The sequence below is a fragment of the Haliaeetus albicilla genome, chromosome 10, assembly GCF_947461875.1.
Source record: "Haliaeetus albicilla chromosome 10, bHalAlb1.1, whole genome shotgun sequence".
Lineage (NCBI taxonomy): Eukaryota > Metazoa > Chordata > Aves > Accipitriformes > Accipitridae > Haliaeetus > Haliaeetus albicilla.
Window position 1 is genome coordinate 2025555 of NC_091492.1, and position 16780 is coordinate 2042334.

General features: G+C 62.3%; 3 protein-coding genes across 9 annotated transcripts in view; 1 reads left to right on the forward strand and 2 right to left on the reverse strand.

Annotated features, from left to right (window-relative positions):
* ZC3H18 (zinc finger CCCH-type containing 18) overlaps window positions 1–4986 on the reverse strand; it is a 51015-nt gene extending 46029 nt beyond the window's left edge. For all 7 annotated transcript variants that reach the window (XM_069793297.1, XM_069793294.1, XM_069793293.1 and 4 more), the window contains exons 1-2: window positions 4926–4986; window positions 4156–4235 (exon numbers count right to left, since the gene is read on the reverse strand). The gene's annotated coding sequence lies outside the window, so the exon portion shown is untranslated. The remainder of the gene's footprint in view (window positions 1–4155; window positions 4236–4925) is intronic.
* Window positions 4987–6642: 1656 nt separating this feature from the next.
* Window positions 6643–9105, forward strand: CIDEC (cell death inducing DFFA like effector c). Its single transcript, XM_069793299.1, has 6 exons — window positions 6643–6863; window positions 7564–7636; window positions 7803–7944; window positions 8055–8204; window positions 8381–8565; window positions 8692–9105. The coding sequence occupies exons 2-6, from the start codon at window positions 7587–7589 to the stop codon at window positions 8876–8878; spliced, it is 714 nt and encodes a 237-aa protein (XP_069649400.1). The 5' UTR covers window positions 6643–6863; window positions 7564–7586; the 3' UTR covers window positions 8879–9105.
* Window positions 9106–10273: 1168 nt separating this feature from the next.
* ZFPM1 (zinc finger protein, FOG family member 1) overlaps window positions 10274–16780 on the reverse strand; it is a 34823-nt gene continuing 28316 nt past the window's right edge. Inside the window, exons 5-10 of the mRNA XM_069793298.1 lie at window positions 15395–15497; window positions 14338–14550; window positions 13981–14205; window positions 13578–13673; window positions 13269–13418; window positions 10274–13099 (exon numbers count right to left, since the gene is read on the reverse strand). Coding sequence (XP_069649399.1) covers window positions 10857–13099; window positions 13269–13418; window positions 13578–13673; window positions 13981–14205; window positions 14338–14550; window positions 15395–15497 — 3030 coding nt within the window. The 3' untranslated portion in view covers window positions 10274–10856. The remainder of the gene's footprint in view (window positions 13100–13268; window positions 13419–13577; window positions 13674–13980; window positions 14206–14337; window positions 14551–15394; window positions 15498–16780) is intronic.

Sequence of the window (16780 nt, forward strand, 5' to 3'; positions counted from 1 at the left end):
TCATGAGCTTGGAATTTTTGTGCCTTAAAACCCAGTCAGTTTCTTACTGTCTTCAAAACCAGTTATAAAAGCAAAAAATTAACTTCTAACCTACAGATAAGATTGTTTGACTTGTAGCTTAGGATGATGGGGCAAGAGCCAGGTATATAATAATACTTCTCACTTAGCAGTGTTTTATCTTCAGAGGTATCTTTAAAATTACAGGCAGTTCAGGCAAAGCTGCCTTTGGTCAAAGCTACACAACCCCTTCTATTACAAAACTGACTTCATTTGCTCAAAGTGTGTCAAATTTTCATTTTCTGCATGTCTGAAGCAGACTAGTTCAGAACAGGTCACTAAGTGTTTCAGACAAGACTTACAAAACCCTCGCTTTGCCAGGCTAAAGAAATTGGTACAGCCTTTCCATCGAGAGGCTTTGGAGCAAATGCAATTGTAGGGTGTACTTTCAGCCAAAAGTGCTTCTTTGACTGTCTCTAGAATCACTTGTGCATGCCTCATTGAGTGGAAAGCCCCTTAAAAGCAGCTCACACGTTCTCAGTGAAGAAACTGAGGATTTGGCAGATAAAATTTCCAGCCATCCCACCTGCAGTAAGCACATGCCATCCTCCCAGGTGCGAGCCAGATGGCACTTGCTGTCCCCACAGGTATCAGTCAGGTCAAGCAAGACTTTCCCTTCAGTTGTTCCTTCTGGATTCTCATGCCCCCAGCCAGTCCCTGTTGGCTTGCAATGTCCCTGCCAGTGCTGTGAGCCAGCAGTATTAGAGACAGTCTCCCAAAAACACAAAGTGAAGAAATCCCCTAAATAAGAGGCCCAGGGCTTTATCGTCTTGTTTTCAGTAGCAGTACCTTTGCATCATGCTCAGCAGCCCAAGCAGAACCCCACTGCACTCAGCTACAACTGAGAACACCTGGTAGTTTTTGCAAACCTAAGTTTGGCCATTTGGTCACCAGGTACCTGGAAAGGACAGAAAACACTCTTCGGAGACATGCCTAGCATCATCTAGGAGCAGGATGAAAAAGGCTAGAACAGGCTGGTGTCCTAGGGGACATCTGGCTGCAACGATCTGCAGCTTTCTTTGGCACAAACCTGCCTTCTCTCCCTGCAGCCCCTCACCTCTCTCCCTGTACACACACAGGCTGCTGGAAGAGGCACAGACAGCACGCTCGTTCAGCACGCAGCCCTGACTTGCCTCCAAGGCAGCCCTTTCGCACACTGAGTCAGGTCTGGCAGAAAAGAGCACCTTTTAGTTACACAATACATGTGCAACAGGAGGCAGTGCTGAAGTTTCACAGACTGAGCTCCGGAATTTTTCAAATTAGGGAATGAAGTGTTAACTACTCCTTAACTTTGTCAGTGTTTCATGGCTTGCATACTGTGGAACAGAGATGCGCTTTCTAAGCCAGGCATTCGTGTGGCCATCCTCACCTGTAAGGACTTGGATGCAACAATGAAGGGCTGCATCTTGTTCCCACTTAAGTCTCATAGCCTTACCGGAAAACATTTAAAATTACACAGATTCCCTCCCCCACCCCTCTCACACAGGTAAAAAGGCACTGTACCTTGAGGAGGTGTTAGGGAAATTTAAATTTATCTGCTTCAGCAACATTATAATACATTTTTTCCAAAGCTTAATGACAGCCAAGACTTTTTTTTAACTTAAAATACAGCATTGAGATTAAGAAGCCTTGACATAGCACTAAACCCAGTAAGAGAAAAGCACTTTGCTACTTAAGTTGCTTTTTAAAACTCAACTTCAATATCGCCAGGTAATCCCAGGATACATTTTAAATAGTATTTTTAACCTCACAATTTTGTTAGGTGACTTGCCCAAGGCAAGAGGTAGATGAGTCAGAGCACTGGAATTCTTAGCAGCAGGTCTGTCTTCAAGATCAAGACCAACTTCTACTCTCTGTTAAATGAGCAGCATCAAAAGGTACAAAACTAGAAGGAAGAAAAGCCAACCATGTTTTAGTCTGTGGTCACACGTGTACCTTGGACACTACTCTAAGGCAGTGCAGTGTTTCACTGACACGCAATCTGGATCCGTGGCTCTTGACAGGGCCTATTGTTGGCAGGAGGCTCAAGTTCTGTTTTTTATTGCTCTACGCTGTGCTGTTTTCAATTAGAACTCATGAAAAGTTTGAGCAGCATCTTCAATTAAGCCAACAAAGTTAAGCTTTGTGCACAACTAACTGACTTGCTGCTGCAGGTAGGTCTTGGCAGCAGATGAACTGGAACTAGTCTGGAAAGGATGGCGGCTTACTCTAACCTGCTGATAGGATAAAGCTGTGAGTTAAAATGGGACTTGAAACAGCCACCAAGAAAAAAAATACTCCTGGCAAGCATTATTTCCATTCATTAAATTCCTCCCTCCAAGGCTGAGCCTTTATAAGGTGCCACAAAAAGCTTTTTCCAAGTGAACAAGGAAGGCACCTTGGATATAGTATGGGAACCAACAGCTCAGATGGTTCCAGCACCTCCGGTAGCAGGAAGGCACTGAGTACCCTATAGAAAACTGGAGCTTGACGGAGCCATCAGCTTCCATCATGAAATCCTACAAATCATCAGTCGGATGGCAAGAACCAAGCACATACCCAACATCTGTACCCCCCCAGCAGAGACCTCACAGCTCCTGGGGTGGTCACGGGACAGACGCAAAGGAAAGGAGCAAGGAATCTCTTTGCTTCAGGCAGAAATCTTTGTGACAGAAAGGAGAAAAAACACTTTCTAACAGCCAAACAGCTTGATGCAAAATCAAAATGTTGCCATTAATCAGACACATGAAAACCAGGGGTTAATGCAGAACAGAAAAGTTCTGGAGCATGGTCGAAGTCCAGCCACGAGGATGGGTGAAGAATGATGAGTGAATTGAGAAGAATGAATGGGAAATAGTGCTGACAGGACAGGTAAGAAGAGAAACACAGCACAAAAAGGTTTAGGGAACAAAGAACTGGAAAACAGAAGCAAAATAGAAACGAAGGGCAGGAACCACAATAGGGAAAAAATATGGAAGAGTAGCAACAACAGGAGGAAAAGGAAATAAAATGCCTCATGATCCAGGAAAGGAGCATCATGCAAAAGACGTGTAGAACAAAAGCAAAGGACTAGGTGCTTTGCTTTGAATGAAACTATGGTCGTTAACATGGTTAATTAACCAAAATAGACACTTATCTGCCATCCTTAGAGAAGCACTGACTTTGAAGATGCATAGCAAACTTCAATTACCTAGCAGCTGTCAGGAAAGCTTTTAACGCAGAAAATAGAGCTGCCTTTCGGTATTAATTAAAGAGAACTGCTTGGTGACAGCCATTTTCAGCGAGCTGATTTTTAAAGAAGAGCTCAGAGAGCCCCGATTCAGAATGTTAACCACTGCTTTCCGTCAGGCAGACTTTGGGACCGAAATCTGAAGAGAAACAGCGCTGTAGGCAGCTGGAGTTTGTTTTCACGGTGTAACTGATTTTCCTATTGCTGGAGCACACACGGCTCTTCATGCAGCTCTCTGCTGGCAAATGCTAATTTTGAATTATCAGCGCCTCGCTCCCAAGACAGAAACCAACTACAATTGTTCCTGTATTCTGTAGGATTTGTGAATAATTACACTCAAGAGTCTAACTTTGCTCAGAACACTGGATCAGAAGTCTTGCAAAGAGTTGCCTTCATTAGACTGCGATCCTTTTCCTTAACCTGGGCAAACCTTAGGAAGGCCGGGAGAAAGAATTCACACCTTGGAGGTGCTGCTCTTGCTACAGCCAAAGCAGCACCGTTAACAGTTGTTTCAGAAGAGCTGAGCTACTGACAGCAGTAAAAGAAAATATTATTAGCGTGGATGCTGAAAGGACACCTCTGAGAAAAGACAACCCTGCTGAGAGGGCTCACAGAGGGAATTTAAACCACCTGCAGCAGCTATGTGTTGTAGCATTTGCAAAGACAACGGCAGCTCTGAGCAGCAAGTGCCTCATGGCTCCTGTTGCACTGGGCGGACAACCAGTGTTACACGGGTGCTGTACCCACCCACCCATCACAGAACGGACCCCCACGGGTGCTGTACCCACCCACCCATCACAGAACGGACCCCCACGTGCAGCTGGTGCCTCTGCAAGTTCCCAGCCCTTCTCCCCACCCCAGCCCCCAGCTCCCCCCATGCCTCCCCTTACCTCACAGGCCCTCCTGCCAGGCTGAGGTCCTTCTGCTATGCACCCCGGGCCAAGGCTACTGGAGCTCTCCCTGTTCCCACCTGCCCGGGGAGAAAGGACAGTCAGACCTGCCTGCACCCCTGGGGTCTGATCACCTGCTGTGCTGCCCTCCAGAAGGCAAGCTCCCCCCTCCCAGCACCCCCAGTTGAGACTACCCCCTTCCGTAACACCCACCCAAAATTAAGGCTCCCCCTTTCCCTTCCCCAGCATCCCCCCATCTAGCTGGGGTTGCCCCCCCCAACATCCCCCCCAAAATAAGGCTGCACCCCCAAATCCCCTCACCAAATGGAGCGGCCCTCCCCAAATCCCCCCACAAACTAAGGCTTCCCCACCCCAAGTACTCCCCCCTCCCCATCCCAACACCCCCCGGGGCTGCCCTCCACAACTCCCCCCCACCTCCAAACCGGGGCTGCCACCCTCCCCTCGCCTCCAACTGGCGCTTCCCTCCCCAGATCCCCCTTCCCAACCCCCCCTCCCCATTCCCAGCCAGAACGACCCCTCCCTTCCCACCACCCCCACCGTGGGCTGCCCACCCCCCGTGGGGGGGAGGGGATGTACCCCCCTTTCCCTAGCATCCCCCACCGGGGCTGCCCCCCCAACCTGAGGCCGCTGCCCCCTTCCCGGTTCCGCCGCCGGCGCCGCTGCCTGGGCCCGCCTCCCCCCCCGCCCCGTCCCCGGCGCTAGGCCGCAGCCGGCGCCCGCCGAGAGCGGCCGTGGGGGCAGCAGCTCACCTGAACGGGCGGGCCGCACCGGACCGGGCCGAGCCGGACCGGGGAGGCGGGTGGGACGGAGGGGGGGGGAAGACACGGAACGGTAGGAGGGAAGGGGAAGGGGAGGGGGGGTGCGGCGAAGCTGCGGCGCGGGACGGGACGGGGCCTCTACTCGCGGCGGCGCAGGGCGGCCATGGCGTGACGTCATCCAGGCGCGACGGGCCTCGCGCCTGGAAGGGGGGGGGAGAGGAGAGGGGAAGGGACGGGAGGGGCGGGGCCAAAGGAAGGCGGACGCCCCGCCCCTTCCCGCGCGTGCGCCGCCGCCCCGGCCGCGCCTTAAAGGGGACGCGCGGGGCGGCGTGCACACGCGTGTGCGTGCACGCGCGCGTGGACGCGCGCGGATAGGCGTGCGAGCGCAGCGAGCTGCGTGTGCCTGAATGCGCGTGTGCCCGTGGAAGAAGGCGCACCTGGAGCGAGCGCAGCTGCGTGCACGCACGGGGGTAGAACGTGCGTGCACAAGGGGGTAGGCGTGCACAGGTTGGTGCACGAACACGAATGCCTGCGCGCGTTGGTACGCATACGTGCACGCGGAGGGGTACACGCGTGTACGTGTGACTCCGGGGACAGACATGCCTGCCCACACGCGGAGCTACGCCTACGTGGGGGCACGCTCACGGAGCCACACGTGTGAACGCGCGGCGAGCTGGGCCTGCGCAGACCCGCGGAGGTGTGCACACGTGCATGCGCTCATGTTAACACGTGCCTCCATGCATATGCACGTGCTGAAATGTATGAACACGCGCAGTTGTACACATAAATGTACGTACGTGGGCACACACAGAGGTGCAGGTACGTGCAAATGTACTTCTGGATAGGGACACGCACGGAGACACACACGCACACATAGAGCTATACCTGCACGCGTGGAGGAATATATATGTGCACACAGAAGTATGCCGCACCCGTGCACACTCACACGTGCACGTGAACATGCCGGAGGCGATGGCTCGTGGCCGCGGGGTGCAGCCCCGTACCCCGCTTCCACATCCCCAACCCAGCCTGGATGGTGCTGTGGGCGCCGCCCCGGCTCTCCCCAATGCCAACAGGAGCAAACACCAGCGTCCGGAGCGTGGTTGCGGGTCCCTGCCAGCCTGCTCAGCGCCCCGGCCCTCCTCATTAACCAGAGCACTAATGAGTTCCCCTCGTCAGTGCTCCCAGCTGCCTGGACTTCTGCCTCCCCACGGGGTTTTGTGCCCACACTGGGCGCGTGCCTACGGGGCTTTAGCCATGCCCGCTCTCCTGGTCTTCCACCCGATCTACCCCAGGGCTGCCGGTTTTACGGGATCCCAACGCCCGCAGCCCAGGATGCGGCCCAAAGCCCAGGGCTGCTCAGCACCCTGCATGGCCCGGCTGCCTTTGCCCGAGCCCCAAGGTTGCAGGTCACTGCCCCCCCCCAGGTGCCCCATGGCAGCCCCTTCTGCTGCAGCTCGCCTGGGAGCCACGGCCACTCCTTCCCCTCCGGCCGGCCGGGCTCCAACTGCGCTTTGGCAAGCCCAGGGTACCCACCGCTGTACCCCTTGCCCTGACTGTTGCAACAGCCCCGTGGGCCCATCGCCCTTCCCAGCTCCCCAACCCGGGGCCAAATTCAGCCCCGGGAGGTGCAGGGGAGATGTCCCAGAGATGCAAAGTGCCCAGGAGGGAGCTTACTGGGGGGCACTGGGAGTGGACTTACTGGGGGGCACTTGGAGGGAGCTTGCTGGGGGCACTGGGAGCGGGCTTACCAGGGGGACATTGGGAGGGAGCTTGCTGGGGGCAGCCCATGGGATGCTGGTGGGTCTGGGCTGGAAGATGCTCCTTCGGGTCAGCCCCAGGGATGCTCCTTCATCACCCGCTGCAGCAGTGCCAGGCTGGCCCCGCCCCCCTGCATTGGCCCCACCCCTTGTTCCAGCAGGCCAGGAGGTGATTGGCTCAGGCAGGAGGGGTGGGGCTGGGTGGGCGGAGTCTTGTGACAGGTATATAAGGTGAGGGAGGGCTGGTAGGAGTGATCCAGTGGAGAGGTGCTGGTGGTGAGTGGGGATGGGGATGGGGATGGGGATGGGGATGGGGATGGGGATGGGGATGGGGATGGGGATGGGGATGGGGATGGGGATGGGGATGGGGATGGGGATGGGGATGGGGATGGGGATGGGGATGGGGATGGGGATGGGGATGGGGATGGGGATGCTCCACAGGACCCCCCCCAGTAGGTTCCTAGCTGAAGATACCCCTACAGCAACAGGGTTGGCGTTGCCACCATGGGTGCCCCTAATTCCCCAAAGCCTTTCTTGCCCCCCCACCCCACCCAACCCCGAGGGGCCGGGGTGAGGGTGCAGCCCTGTGCCTGTATCTCGCCTTTGCTCCAGCGCTGACTCAGGGCCCCACGTGCTGCTTTGCGCAAGAGCCGCGCTGGCAGGCAGACTCTGCCCGGGCGGCTGCCACCATCCTGGTCCCGGCCAAAGGGCAGGCGCAACCCTTGCGTAAAGGCAGCCGTGCCGGGGCGCTGGCTCACCGCTGTGCCAGAGCCGAACCTGGGAGGTGCTGGTGGGAAGGGGTCACCTGGAGTGGAGAGGAGCTGGACAAGACAACCTCTGCCCAGGGCTGAATCCTTCTTTCCTGGCAGGCTGGACTGTGCTCCTTGCAAAGATGGATTATGCCAAGTCCTTGAGCCTGCGCTTGGCTGCCCCTGTCTCCAAGTAAGCGCTGGGGAGCCATCATCCCCGGGGTGGGGGACATCGGAACGCTCCCTGCTTTGGCTCCCCGAGTGGATGTGCTGCTCCCTGCTGAGATCTGGGGGGGGCTGGCACTGCCTGGGGCTGGCAGTGGGTCTCAGGACACCCCCATCCCTCCATCCTTCCCCAGATGTGTCTCGGCAAGTGCCTCCATGACCCAGCAGCTACTGTCGAGCCCGGCCCCGCGACCCCGACCCTACCGCGTCTGCAACTGGGACCGCAGCCTGCGCAAGGGCATCATGGCACAGAGCCTCACCGAGCTGCTGCGCCAGGTGAGCCGGAGGCTGTCTGTCTGTCTGTCTGCCCTGGGGACTGTCCATCCACCTAGGTGGGTGGTGGGCTGGCTGTCCCCCAACCCCGCTCACCCCCAGCACCCTCGCAGGCTCAGAGCGCCCTGCTCGCCCCGGGTCCCGTCTCACTGGTGCTGGATGAGGATGGCACCGCAGTGGAGACGGAGGCTTTCTTTCGGACACTGGAGGAGGGGACGGTGCTGATGGCCCTGAGCAAGGGGCAGACATGGGCTCCCTCCAAGGTGAGTGCATCCCTGGGGGGGACAGGACCCTGGTTCATCCCCTCTGCATCCCATGCTGGGATCGGTGGGGAGATGATGTGATGCTTGCTGGGAGGTACCTGGGATGCTGGGTGAGGTGGGACTGGGAGGGTGGTGGGGGGGTGCTACTGAGTAACCCTGGTCCCACTCTCCCCTAGACGCCTGGCTACCAGCTAAGCCTGTCCCGCAAGCCCCCTCGGAGGATCGACGTTGCCTGCGTCACCTTCGACCTCTACAAGACCAGCCCGCGGGACCTGGGCTGCCTCAATGTCAAAGCCACGCTCTACGGCACCTACAGCATGTCCTACGACCTGCGCTGCTACGGGGCCAAGCGGCTGATGAAGTGAGTGCTGGGGTGGGCTGGAGATGGCTCCGGGAATTGGGGATGCTGCAGTGGGGGACCAGCCCCGCTGTCCATACCCTCAGTGGGGTGCAAGGAGGGATGCTCACCTGCTTCTTCCCTGCCCAGGGAAGCCCTGCGCTGGATGCTCTTCACCATGCAGGCCACCGGCCACGTCCTGCTTGGCACCTCTTGTTACATGCAGCAGCTCCTGGATGCCACAGAGGAACCGAAGGAGACGGAGAGCAGCCCAGCGCTGCGAAGCCCCCTGCCCTGCAGCCTCCCACCCCTGCCCCGCAGGAAGACGCTGCAGTGAGGGTTGGGTGCCCTGTCCTGTCATGTCCGCCCCCCCTCCTCTGTCACTCCCACCCCACCCCTGGGGGTCCCAGCACCCTGCTAGGTCAATGCCGGGGGAGAGGCTGCCACGGTGCCTGGGACAGTCTCTCCTTGCACCCCACTGGCTGAGCGTGGCCAGCTCTTCTCTGTAATATCTGCTGCTCTGTAAATATATTTATTTAAGTAAAGCTCTGCTGCCTTCAGCTGTATTTCATCTCATCTTTGCTGGGGTGGGGGTGAGGGAGAAGGTTCAACCCCTTGCTCTGCTTGGCGCTCTGGGGCTGTGCTGGGCAGTGGTGCAAGAGTGTGCAAGGAGGGGACCTGTCGCAAGCCTTCCCCAAGGGAGCTGCTGCCTTCATCCTCCTCCCTACCACCCCAGTGCCCTGGCACAGAGCTGGACACCCCCCCCCCCCCCCCAGCACTGCAGGCAAGCCTGGAGGAGGGGATGGTGCTGAGGGGCTCCTTCACCCCAAACCTACTTGCCTGTGGCAGCTGCCCCAAAGCCTGTTCTTGCTCCATTTAAAGGGATGAAAGCCACCCCTCCCCTGTGCCAGCAGTGGTCCTGCTGCTCTGGACCCCCATGGCACCACTGGCACCCAGAGCAGGGCTGGCACGGAGCCTTGGGGTGGGTGTTATAGCCCCTGGGGTCCCCGACCCCCCCAATCTTGGCAGCCCCATGCAGGGGGGAGCTGCTGCAACCCCAGCCTTGCACAACGCTGCGGGACAGCAACCTCCCCACAGCTCCAGGGCTACCAGACTGGGAAACAACCCAGAGCCTGGGGTGACACTGGGTTATACTGACCTGGCACTGGGGGGGGACCGTCCCCCCCCACCATGGGAGATGGGGAGCCCAGACTGGGTCCTTCAAGTGCAAGCCCTGCCAGCCAGGGTGGGCAAGCTGGGATGGAGGGGAATGACCCACACTGCCCACCCTGAACGGTACTGGGAAGCACTGGGGCGAGCTGTGGGCAGACGAGAAGCTGTGCTTAGGGGGATCCCCCCGGTGATGCACTTGCAGGGGACACTGGACCTGAGCCACGCTCACCCGGGGACCCCACCGCAGGGGTCTGGGGCTCCAGCATGGGAACAGCTACCGTGGCAAAGCCCGGAGCTGGGCTCGGGGCAGCACAGCCCACCTGTGGCTGTGGAGGCTTCATTAGCCAGATAATTAACAGAAAAATGTGTGACACCTGGGGTGAGGCAGGTGCTGGGGATGCCACGCTCTGCCCTGCTATCGCAGGCTGCCCGTGCCACCCCGGGGCTATACATACCCCATGTCCCTGTCCCCAGCCTGATACCCCCAACCCCACAGGGTGACGGTGGTCCCACCAGCTCCCGCAGCACCCCCCCACCCGCACGCAGGCGGCAGCCTGGCTTTATTAGACATTATTTATTTCTGTACACGCTTATACACACGGTTCCCAGGGTAGTTTCGTCCTCGCCTTCTTCAGTGCTGTCTCCTTGCAGGGTCCGGTCTGCAGTGGGGGGCACCCACACGCTTCCTAGGGTGCCTGGGGCCAAGCCCAGCTGTGCCGGGCCCCCTCCCCATCCCTGTAGTGTCTACCTGGGGGGGGGTCAGAGCCCCCTCCCGGCTGGGGCAGGGCCATGCACCTTCCCTCTGCCTCAGTTTCCCTGCGGCATCGGCCCTGGCTGTGGCAGGGGCAGAAGTAGGGGCTCTCCATGCACCATAGGCCTGGGGGGGCCGGCCCCCCCGCCAGCACCACGCTCCCACCCCCCCCACCCTGCAGCGTCCTTGGCCCGGGACGGACGGGACCCCCAACCCGGGGCGAAGTTTGGGGATACCGGAGGGACCTCTGGATGCTGAAGCCACCCCGGGGGTCCTCCATCACCCCGACCCCTGCAAGGGGGTTGTGCTGGCCATCGGTTCTGGGTCCCCCAGCCCCTGCAGCCCCCCCCCAACCCGAGCGGTGGTGGGGGGCAGTGGGGGGAGGGGGGCTTTACTTGACGTGCTCAGCAGCATGGGAGGAACAATAATACTTCTTGTGGGCGATGAAGGTGGAGAGGCTGCTGAACTTGATGTTGCAGAGGCGACAGTACCTGTGGTTGCCGTTGGGCACGGGGCCGGGCACAGCCTTGGCCGGGGGGGTCTGCACCCCCCTGTCCGTGTAGGCGGGGGGGGTAGGGGGCTTGCGGGCGGCTTCCCGCAGTCCCTCGGGGGCTCCAGGTGAAGCGGGGGGCCGGGGCGAGGCGGGGGGCCGGGGGCTGCCGCCACCGTCCCGACCCTCCTTGCTATTGAAGCTGTCCCGGCGGAGACGGGGGGCTGGCGGGCGGGGGGGCGACGCCGCGGGCAGCGGGGGTTCGGGCGTCCTGCCGGCACCGGGCACCGGGACGTCGGGGACCCCCTGCCCGGTCACCGCCGGTTTGGCCACGAAAAGCCCGTGGGCGTTACGGAAGTGCTCGAGGAGGTCACCCTTGACGGCCCCGTTGAGGGGACAGTAGGGACAGGCGGAGAGGGGTCCCTTCGCCCCCAGGGGCGGCAGGGGACCCTTGGGGTGACGCTGCAGCGTGTCCGCCCCGGACGCGCCGGGATAAGGGATGCCGGGGCTCCCCGCCGCCGGAGCCGCCCTCGCCCGCGCGCCTTCGGGGTCCCCCTCGCCGGGGCTGCCGGGGCTGCGTCGGCCCTTGAGGGGGGCTGGCACGGCCCCCTTCATCTTCTGGAGGTGCTCGAGGGTGCGGGGCTGCAGCGGGGTGGCCGGGCACTGGTACTTCTTGTGGGCCAGGTAGCTGTCGAGGCTGTGGAAGCTGATGCGGCAAGCGGTGCATTCGTGGTAGTCGGCCAAGGGTAGCAGCGGTGCCGGTGCCGGTTCGCCCTGCCGCCGCGGCTTCTTGCTCAGATCGATGGGACCGTCGGCATCCGGGCTGGAGCGGGGCGAGGGGGCAGCCCCCGGCGGGTCGGGGGCCGGCGACGGGTCGGGCGCCGGCGGGGGTTCGGCGGGGCGGTGAGCGGCCCCGTGGATCTCGTAGAGCTTGCGGCGTTTGCGTGTGCGGAGGGGTTGGGGCAGGAAGGGGATTTTGGGGGCGCTGGGGCGGCGGAGGGGGGGGTCGTGGCGGGAGGCGCAGTAGAAACGCTTGTGGACCACGTAGGTCTCGTGGCGGCTGAAGCGGATGTTGCACGCCTCGCACAGCGTCTTGCTGGGGTCCTCGTCCCCCTCGTCCCCCGCCGAGCTGCCGGGGCTCTGGCTGTCCTCGCTGCATCGCCCCGACCCCCCCTCCGCCTCGGGGGACCCCGCTTTGCCGCTCCCCTCTTCTGCCTTCGCCTCCGGCGCGCCGGCCGGCGGCGTGGCATCCCGGCCGGCGTCCCCGTCCCCCGCCGGCGTCCCCTGCCCGTCGCCTGCCGGGGGGGACAGCAGCGTCCCCGGGGCGGGAGGACCCTTGGGTGCCCCGGGGGGGGCTTTGAGCTTGCGCGCCCCGGGGGGGCTGTCCTCGGCGAGGTGCCGGCTAGAGCAGTAGAGGCGTTTGTGCACGTAGTAGTTGTTGATGTTGTTGAAGGTGATCTCGCACTCGAAGCACGTGGCACCCTTGGGCACCGGCGCGCCGGTGTAGACGGCGGGCGGCACCGCGCCGCCGTGGCCCTGCTTCAGCCGGCTGTGCACCAGCTCCGACATCTTCGCCAGGATCTCCGACGCCTGCGGCACCACCGCGGCTTCGTGGCTGAACACGTACTGGGGTAGGAAGACGGTGCCGCCGGCCGTGCCCGTCCCCGGCTCGCTGGGCACCGGGCTGGAGCCCGGCGTGGGGCTGGCGAGCTCCGACTTGACCTTCGCCGAGGGTAGGCTGCGGGGGGATGAGGTCCGGGAGCAGGCATCGGGGCTGCCGCCCCCCTCCCCGGGGCCGCCGCTTTTTGGTGCCTCCACCTCGCTCACCGGGCTGCCGGCGGGCTCCTCCTTGACGCGGACAGCCTCGCCGGAGGAGGAGGAGGAAGAAGAGGAGGAAGAGGAGGAGGAAGAGGATGACGATGGCCCTTCGCCGTTCTGCGGCGGGGCTGGTGGCGACAGCTTGCCAGCCCTGGCGTCGGGGGGTGAGGCGGGCTGTGCCGGGGGGGGAACGGCGTCGGAACCGGGCGGTGGGGCGGGCAGGGGACCGTGCAGCACCACGTGCTGCGGCAGTGCCGGCAACGCCTCGGGCAGGAACGCCGGCAGGCTGCACTTCCGAAGGGGCACGTTGTTCGTCTGGCTCAGCCCTGCCGAGGGGAAGAGAGGCACCGGCGTTACCCCGACATCCCTGGCACAGGGATGCTCGCCCCGTTCCCCCGCCTCCCTCCTCGCAGCCGGAGCCATTTGGGGCCGTAGCCCTCAGCGGCGACGCCAGGCTCCGCGGCGCGCGTCCCACCGCGGCCCCACGGTACCCACCGGGGGCGAGGGGTTTGGCGGCGGGTAGGGCTGGTCCCGGCGAGAAGACCTCTCCCTTGGAGCCTGGCTGGCATATCATGTGGTTGGTGACCAAGTGGCTGTAGAGGATGTCCCTCGTGGTGGAGATGAAGCCGCAGCTGTGGCAGACGCCTGCGGGGAAGGCGGCGTGGGGCTGAGCGGGCAGGACGGTAGCCGGCGGGGCAGGGGGGGAGACCCGCGGGGAGGGAGGGGGGTCCCCGTCCTCAGGCTGCGCTGGAGGGGAATGGGACAGGGCTGTCCCCGCGGGGACGCCGGGCAGGGCTGACTCACCGTTCAGGGTGTCCGTGTGTACCTTCAGGTGACGCTCGCAGTTGGCTTTCGTGGTGAAGGCGGACAGGCAGATCAGGCAGACGAATGGCCGCTCTCCTGCAGGACAGACGGACGCCTCAGTGCTAAGGGAAGGGGGATGGGGACCGCGGGGACATCCCACGGGGCCGTGCTGGCCAGGAGGGTACCGGCTGCGGGAAGCAGGATGCCCCCTCCCATCTTTACAGGGCTGAGATGGGGAAAGATCTACAAGCGAGCGGCCCCAAACCAGCAACCTAGCTGGGGGAGAACCTCATCTAACTGGTCACCGTGCTGCAGCCCTGCAGCCTCATTGCCCCTCCACCCAGCCGCCTGGGGTCCTCGCACGTGTCCCCAGGCTGCAGCAGTGTGCCGTGCCGTGCCGTACCGCTGTGGCTCCGCATGTGGATCTCCAAGGAGCTGGCGCTGGGGCAGCTCTTCTTGCACTGGGGGAAGGGGCAGACGCGCTCGTTGGGGTACGTCTCCTTGGGCTTCTCCTCCAGGGCGGGCGAGCCGGCGCTCTGCCGGCTGGCGCAGTAGTACATCAGGTGGGCTTGCAGGTTGCGCTCGCTCCGGTACCAGATCCCGCAGTCCTTGCACGGAAAGACGTCCTCTGCGGAGAGGAAGGGACACACATCGCCTGCGTGACGGGCTGGGGACCCCCGGCACGGTCCCGGCCCCGCGGGTTGTACCGCGTGTGTGTGTGTGTCCCCCCTCCCCACGCTGTCCGTCCCCGAGGACTCACTGTTCACCACGGCGGTGGCCAGGATGGCGGCCATGCCGGCTTGCTGCGGCAGCAGCTGAATATCCGAGTGCAGCGCGGCTGGGTACGGCGACTCGCCGGGCTCCGCTTTCACCCCGTGGTGGTTGGGGATGGCCGGCGGCTCTGCCACCACGAAGGCACACACGGCCTCGTCCTCCCGCAGGGCACGCGTCGTCCGGCACCACAGGGCTTCATCTGGAGGTGGCGGGGAGGGGGGGACACACAGTGGTCAGCACCGTGACCACCCCCCCCGGACCCCCATCGTGCTGCTGCCAGCTTGGTTTTGGGTCCTGCTGTCCCCCCGCTTTCTGCCCTCGTCCCCCTTCTCCCCTGGCAGCACCCAGGGTTTGCTCCCGGCCATGGCTGAGCCCCAGCCTGCCTGGAGATGGCGGTGTCTGCCCGTGCCGCAGCGCTGCCTGGCACAGCCCTGCCTGCCAAGGAGGCTGCCGCTCCAATGCTTGCACCCATGCTCGCAGTAATGCTCGCACGGAGTCTTGCACCGATACACGCCGTAACGCTCGCGCCGAGCCTCGCACCCATGCGGTAACGCTCGCACCAGTGGTTCGTGCCCAGTCTTGCACCGATGCAGGTGGCAACGCTTGCGTTGAGACTCACACCGCGTCTCGCCCTAATTGCATGCAAGTAATGCATCAACGCTCGCGCCAACGTTTGCACCAGGGTCTGCACGCTGGGACCCTCCTTCTATCCCCCCCCCGGCAAGCCACACAGCCGGGGAGGGCTGGGACAGGGGACAAGCCCCAGGGACAGCCAGCGGTGGGTCACGGAGGAGGTGGAGGAGCAGACGCTGCCCCAGCAGACGTGGGGGGCCCACGGGGGTGCTGGGATGGTTGGGGGACAGGGACCCCCGGCGGCGGGCTGGGGGCACGGATGGTGCTGGGACGGTTGGGGGACAGGGACCCATTCCTTGGCGGCAGCACCCCTTCCTTCACCCAAGCGCCGAGGTGGCCATCCCCGGCTCCCCCCCGCACCACCCCGAGACCCCTTCTCGGACGCGGGGACGCGTGGCACCGGTACCGACCCTTCCTGTAGATCACGGCGTTGGCGTCGGAATCTCCGGGCACGAGGGGCAGCCGGGACAGCCAGCAGCTCTCGTCCCCCAGCACCAGCGTCACGGGTGGGCTCTGTCAAAGGGCAGGGAGAGGGGGGTGAGCACCGCTCCCCAAAACGGGGCTGGGGTCAGGGTGGGGGGGCTGGCGGTGGCAGGGTCGCGGTTCTCCCTGCTCAGCCTGCACCCGGCTCTGCCTTCCCGCATCTCTAATGAATATTAATGAGCAGAAGGGAGGGGGGGGTGGAAATTAATCTGCCTGATCCTCTGATGGCTGCTGCGGTAACGATATGAAATCTAATTATTCGTCCCAATATTTCTAAACCCTCCAACTCAGCCTGACAGTCGCAGCCGGTTGAGGCCTTATCACCGCCAGGAGCCGAGTGCCGGCAGCGTGATAAACCCCACGCGCACGCGCGTGCAGGCGCTCGCACACGCGTGTGCACGCCCCGGGGGGTGCACAGGCAGAGCCCGCACGCTGCTGCTGCTGCAGGAAAACCCACCCGCCCCTGCCGAAAGCGGGTGGGAAATGGGGCTGGGGGCTTAGGGACCCCCCCCTGCATGGGATGCAGGGATGGGTGCTGCTGGTGGCACATGGGCTGAGCTCCCTTGGGGACCGTGGTGGCCCCTCCATGTCCCGTGCCACGGCTGGGAGGAAGAGGAGGGTCTCTGGCAGAGCTTTTGCAGATTTGCTCCGTGCATGGGGGGACCTCTGGGTGCTCCCAGCACCCCGAAGGCGGTCCCAGCACCCCAGGGTGCCTGCCCTGGCTCCCCTCGGTGGCCCCAGCCTCTGCACCGAGCCCTTCCTTGTTCTCCCTGGAACAAAGAGGTCAGTGTCTCCGCTCTGCACCGGCCCGATAACCATCGGAAACCCTATCTGCTTCGCATCCGCCGGGACGGTGTTATCGGGACGGCCCCATGCCCTCGCTGTCCCCCGCCGTGGGCATCGCCCCAGGGCTGGGCGGCTGCGGGGGGGGGATGTGGGGCAGGGATGGAGTGGGGGGGACAGCCACAGGGCGAGCCAGCACGTGGGGCTCCACTGGCCCTTGGCACCCCCGGGCTGGTGCTGCCAGTGGGTTTGCACACCCTCCCGAGCAAGGCTGGTTTTGGGGGAACCCCATGGGACCAGCTGGGGGCAGACAGGCATCTTCCTCCTCCTCCTTCTCTTCCTCCTCCTCCTCCTCCTCCTCCTCCTCCATCAGTGCACCTTCTCCTTCTCCTCCATCAGTGCAGCAATGGGCACACGCGATGCTCCATGCCACAGAGGCGTTAAAGCCACCCAGTGTTCCCATTTCCCACTAAAACCCCAGGATGGGAAAATCTCCGACAAGGAGATGGACAGCAGAGCCAGGCAGGATT

Coding starts and splice junctions, on each gene's coding strand:
- CIDEC (XM_069793299.1), top strand. CDS start 7,587: ATGGATTATGCCAAGTCCTTGAGCCTGCGCTTGGCTGCCCCTGTCTCC. Junction 7,637..7,802: donor TTGGCTGCCCCTGTCTCCAA/GTAAGCGCTGGG, acceptor ATCCTTCCCCAG/ATGTGTCTCGGCAAGTGCCT. Junction 8,205..8,380: donor AGACATGGGCTCCCTCCAAG/GTGAGTGCATCC, acceptor ACTCTCCCCTAG/ACGCCTGGCTACCAGCTAAG.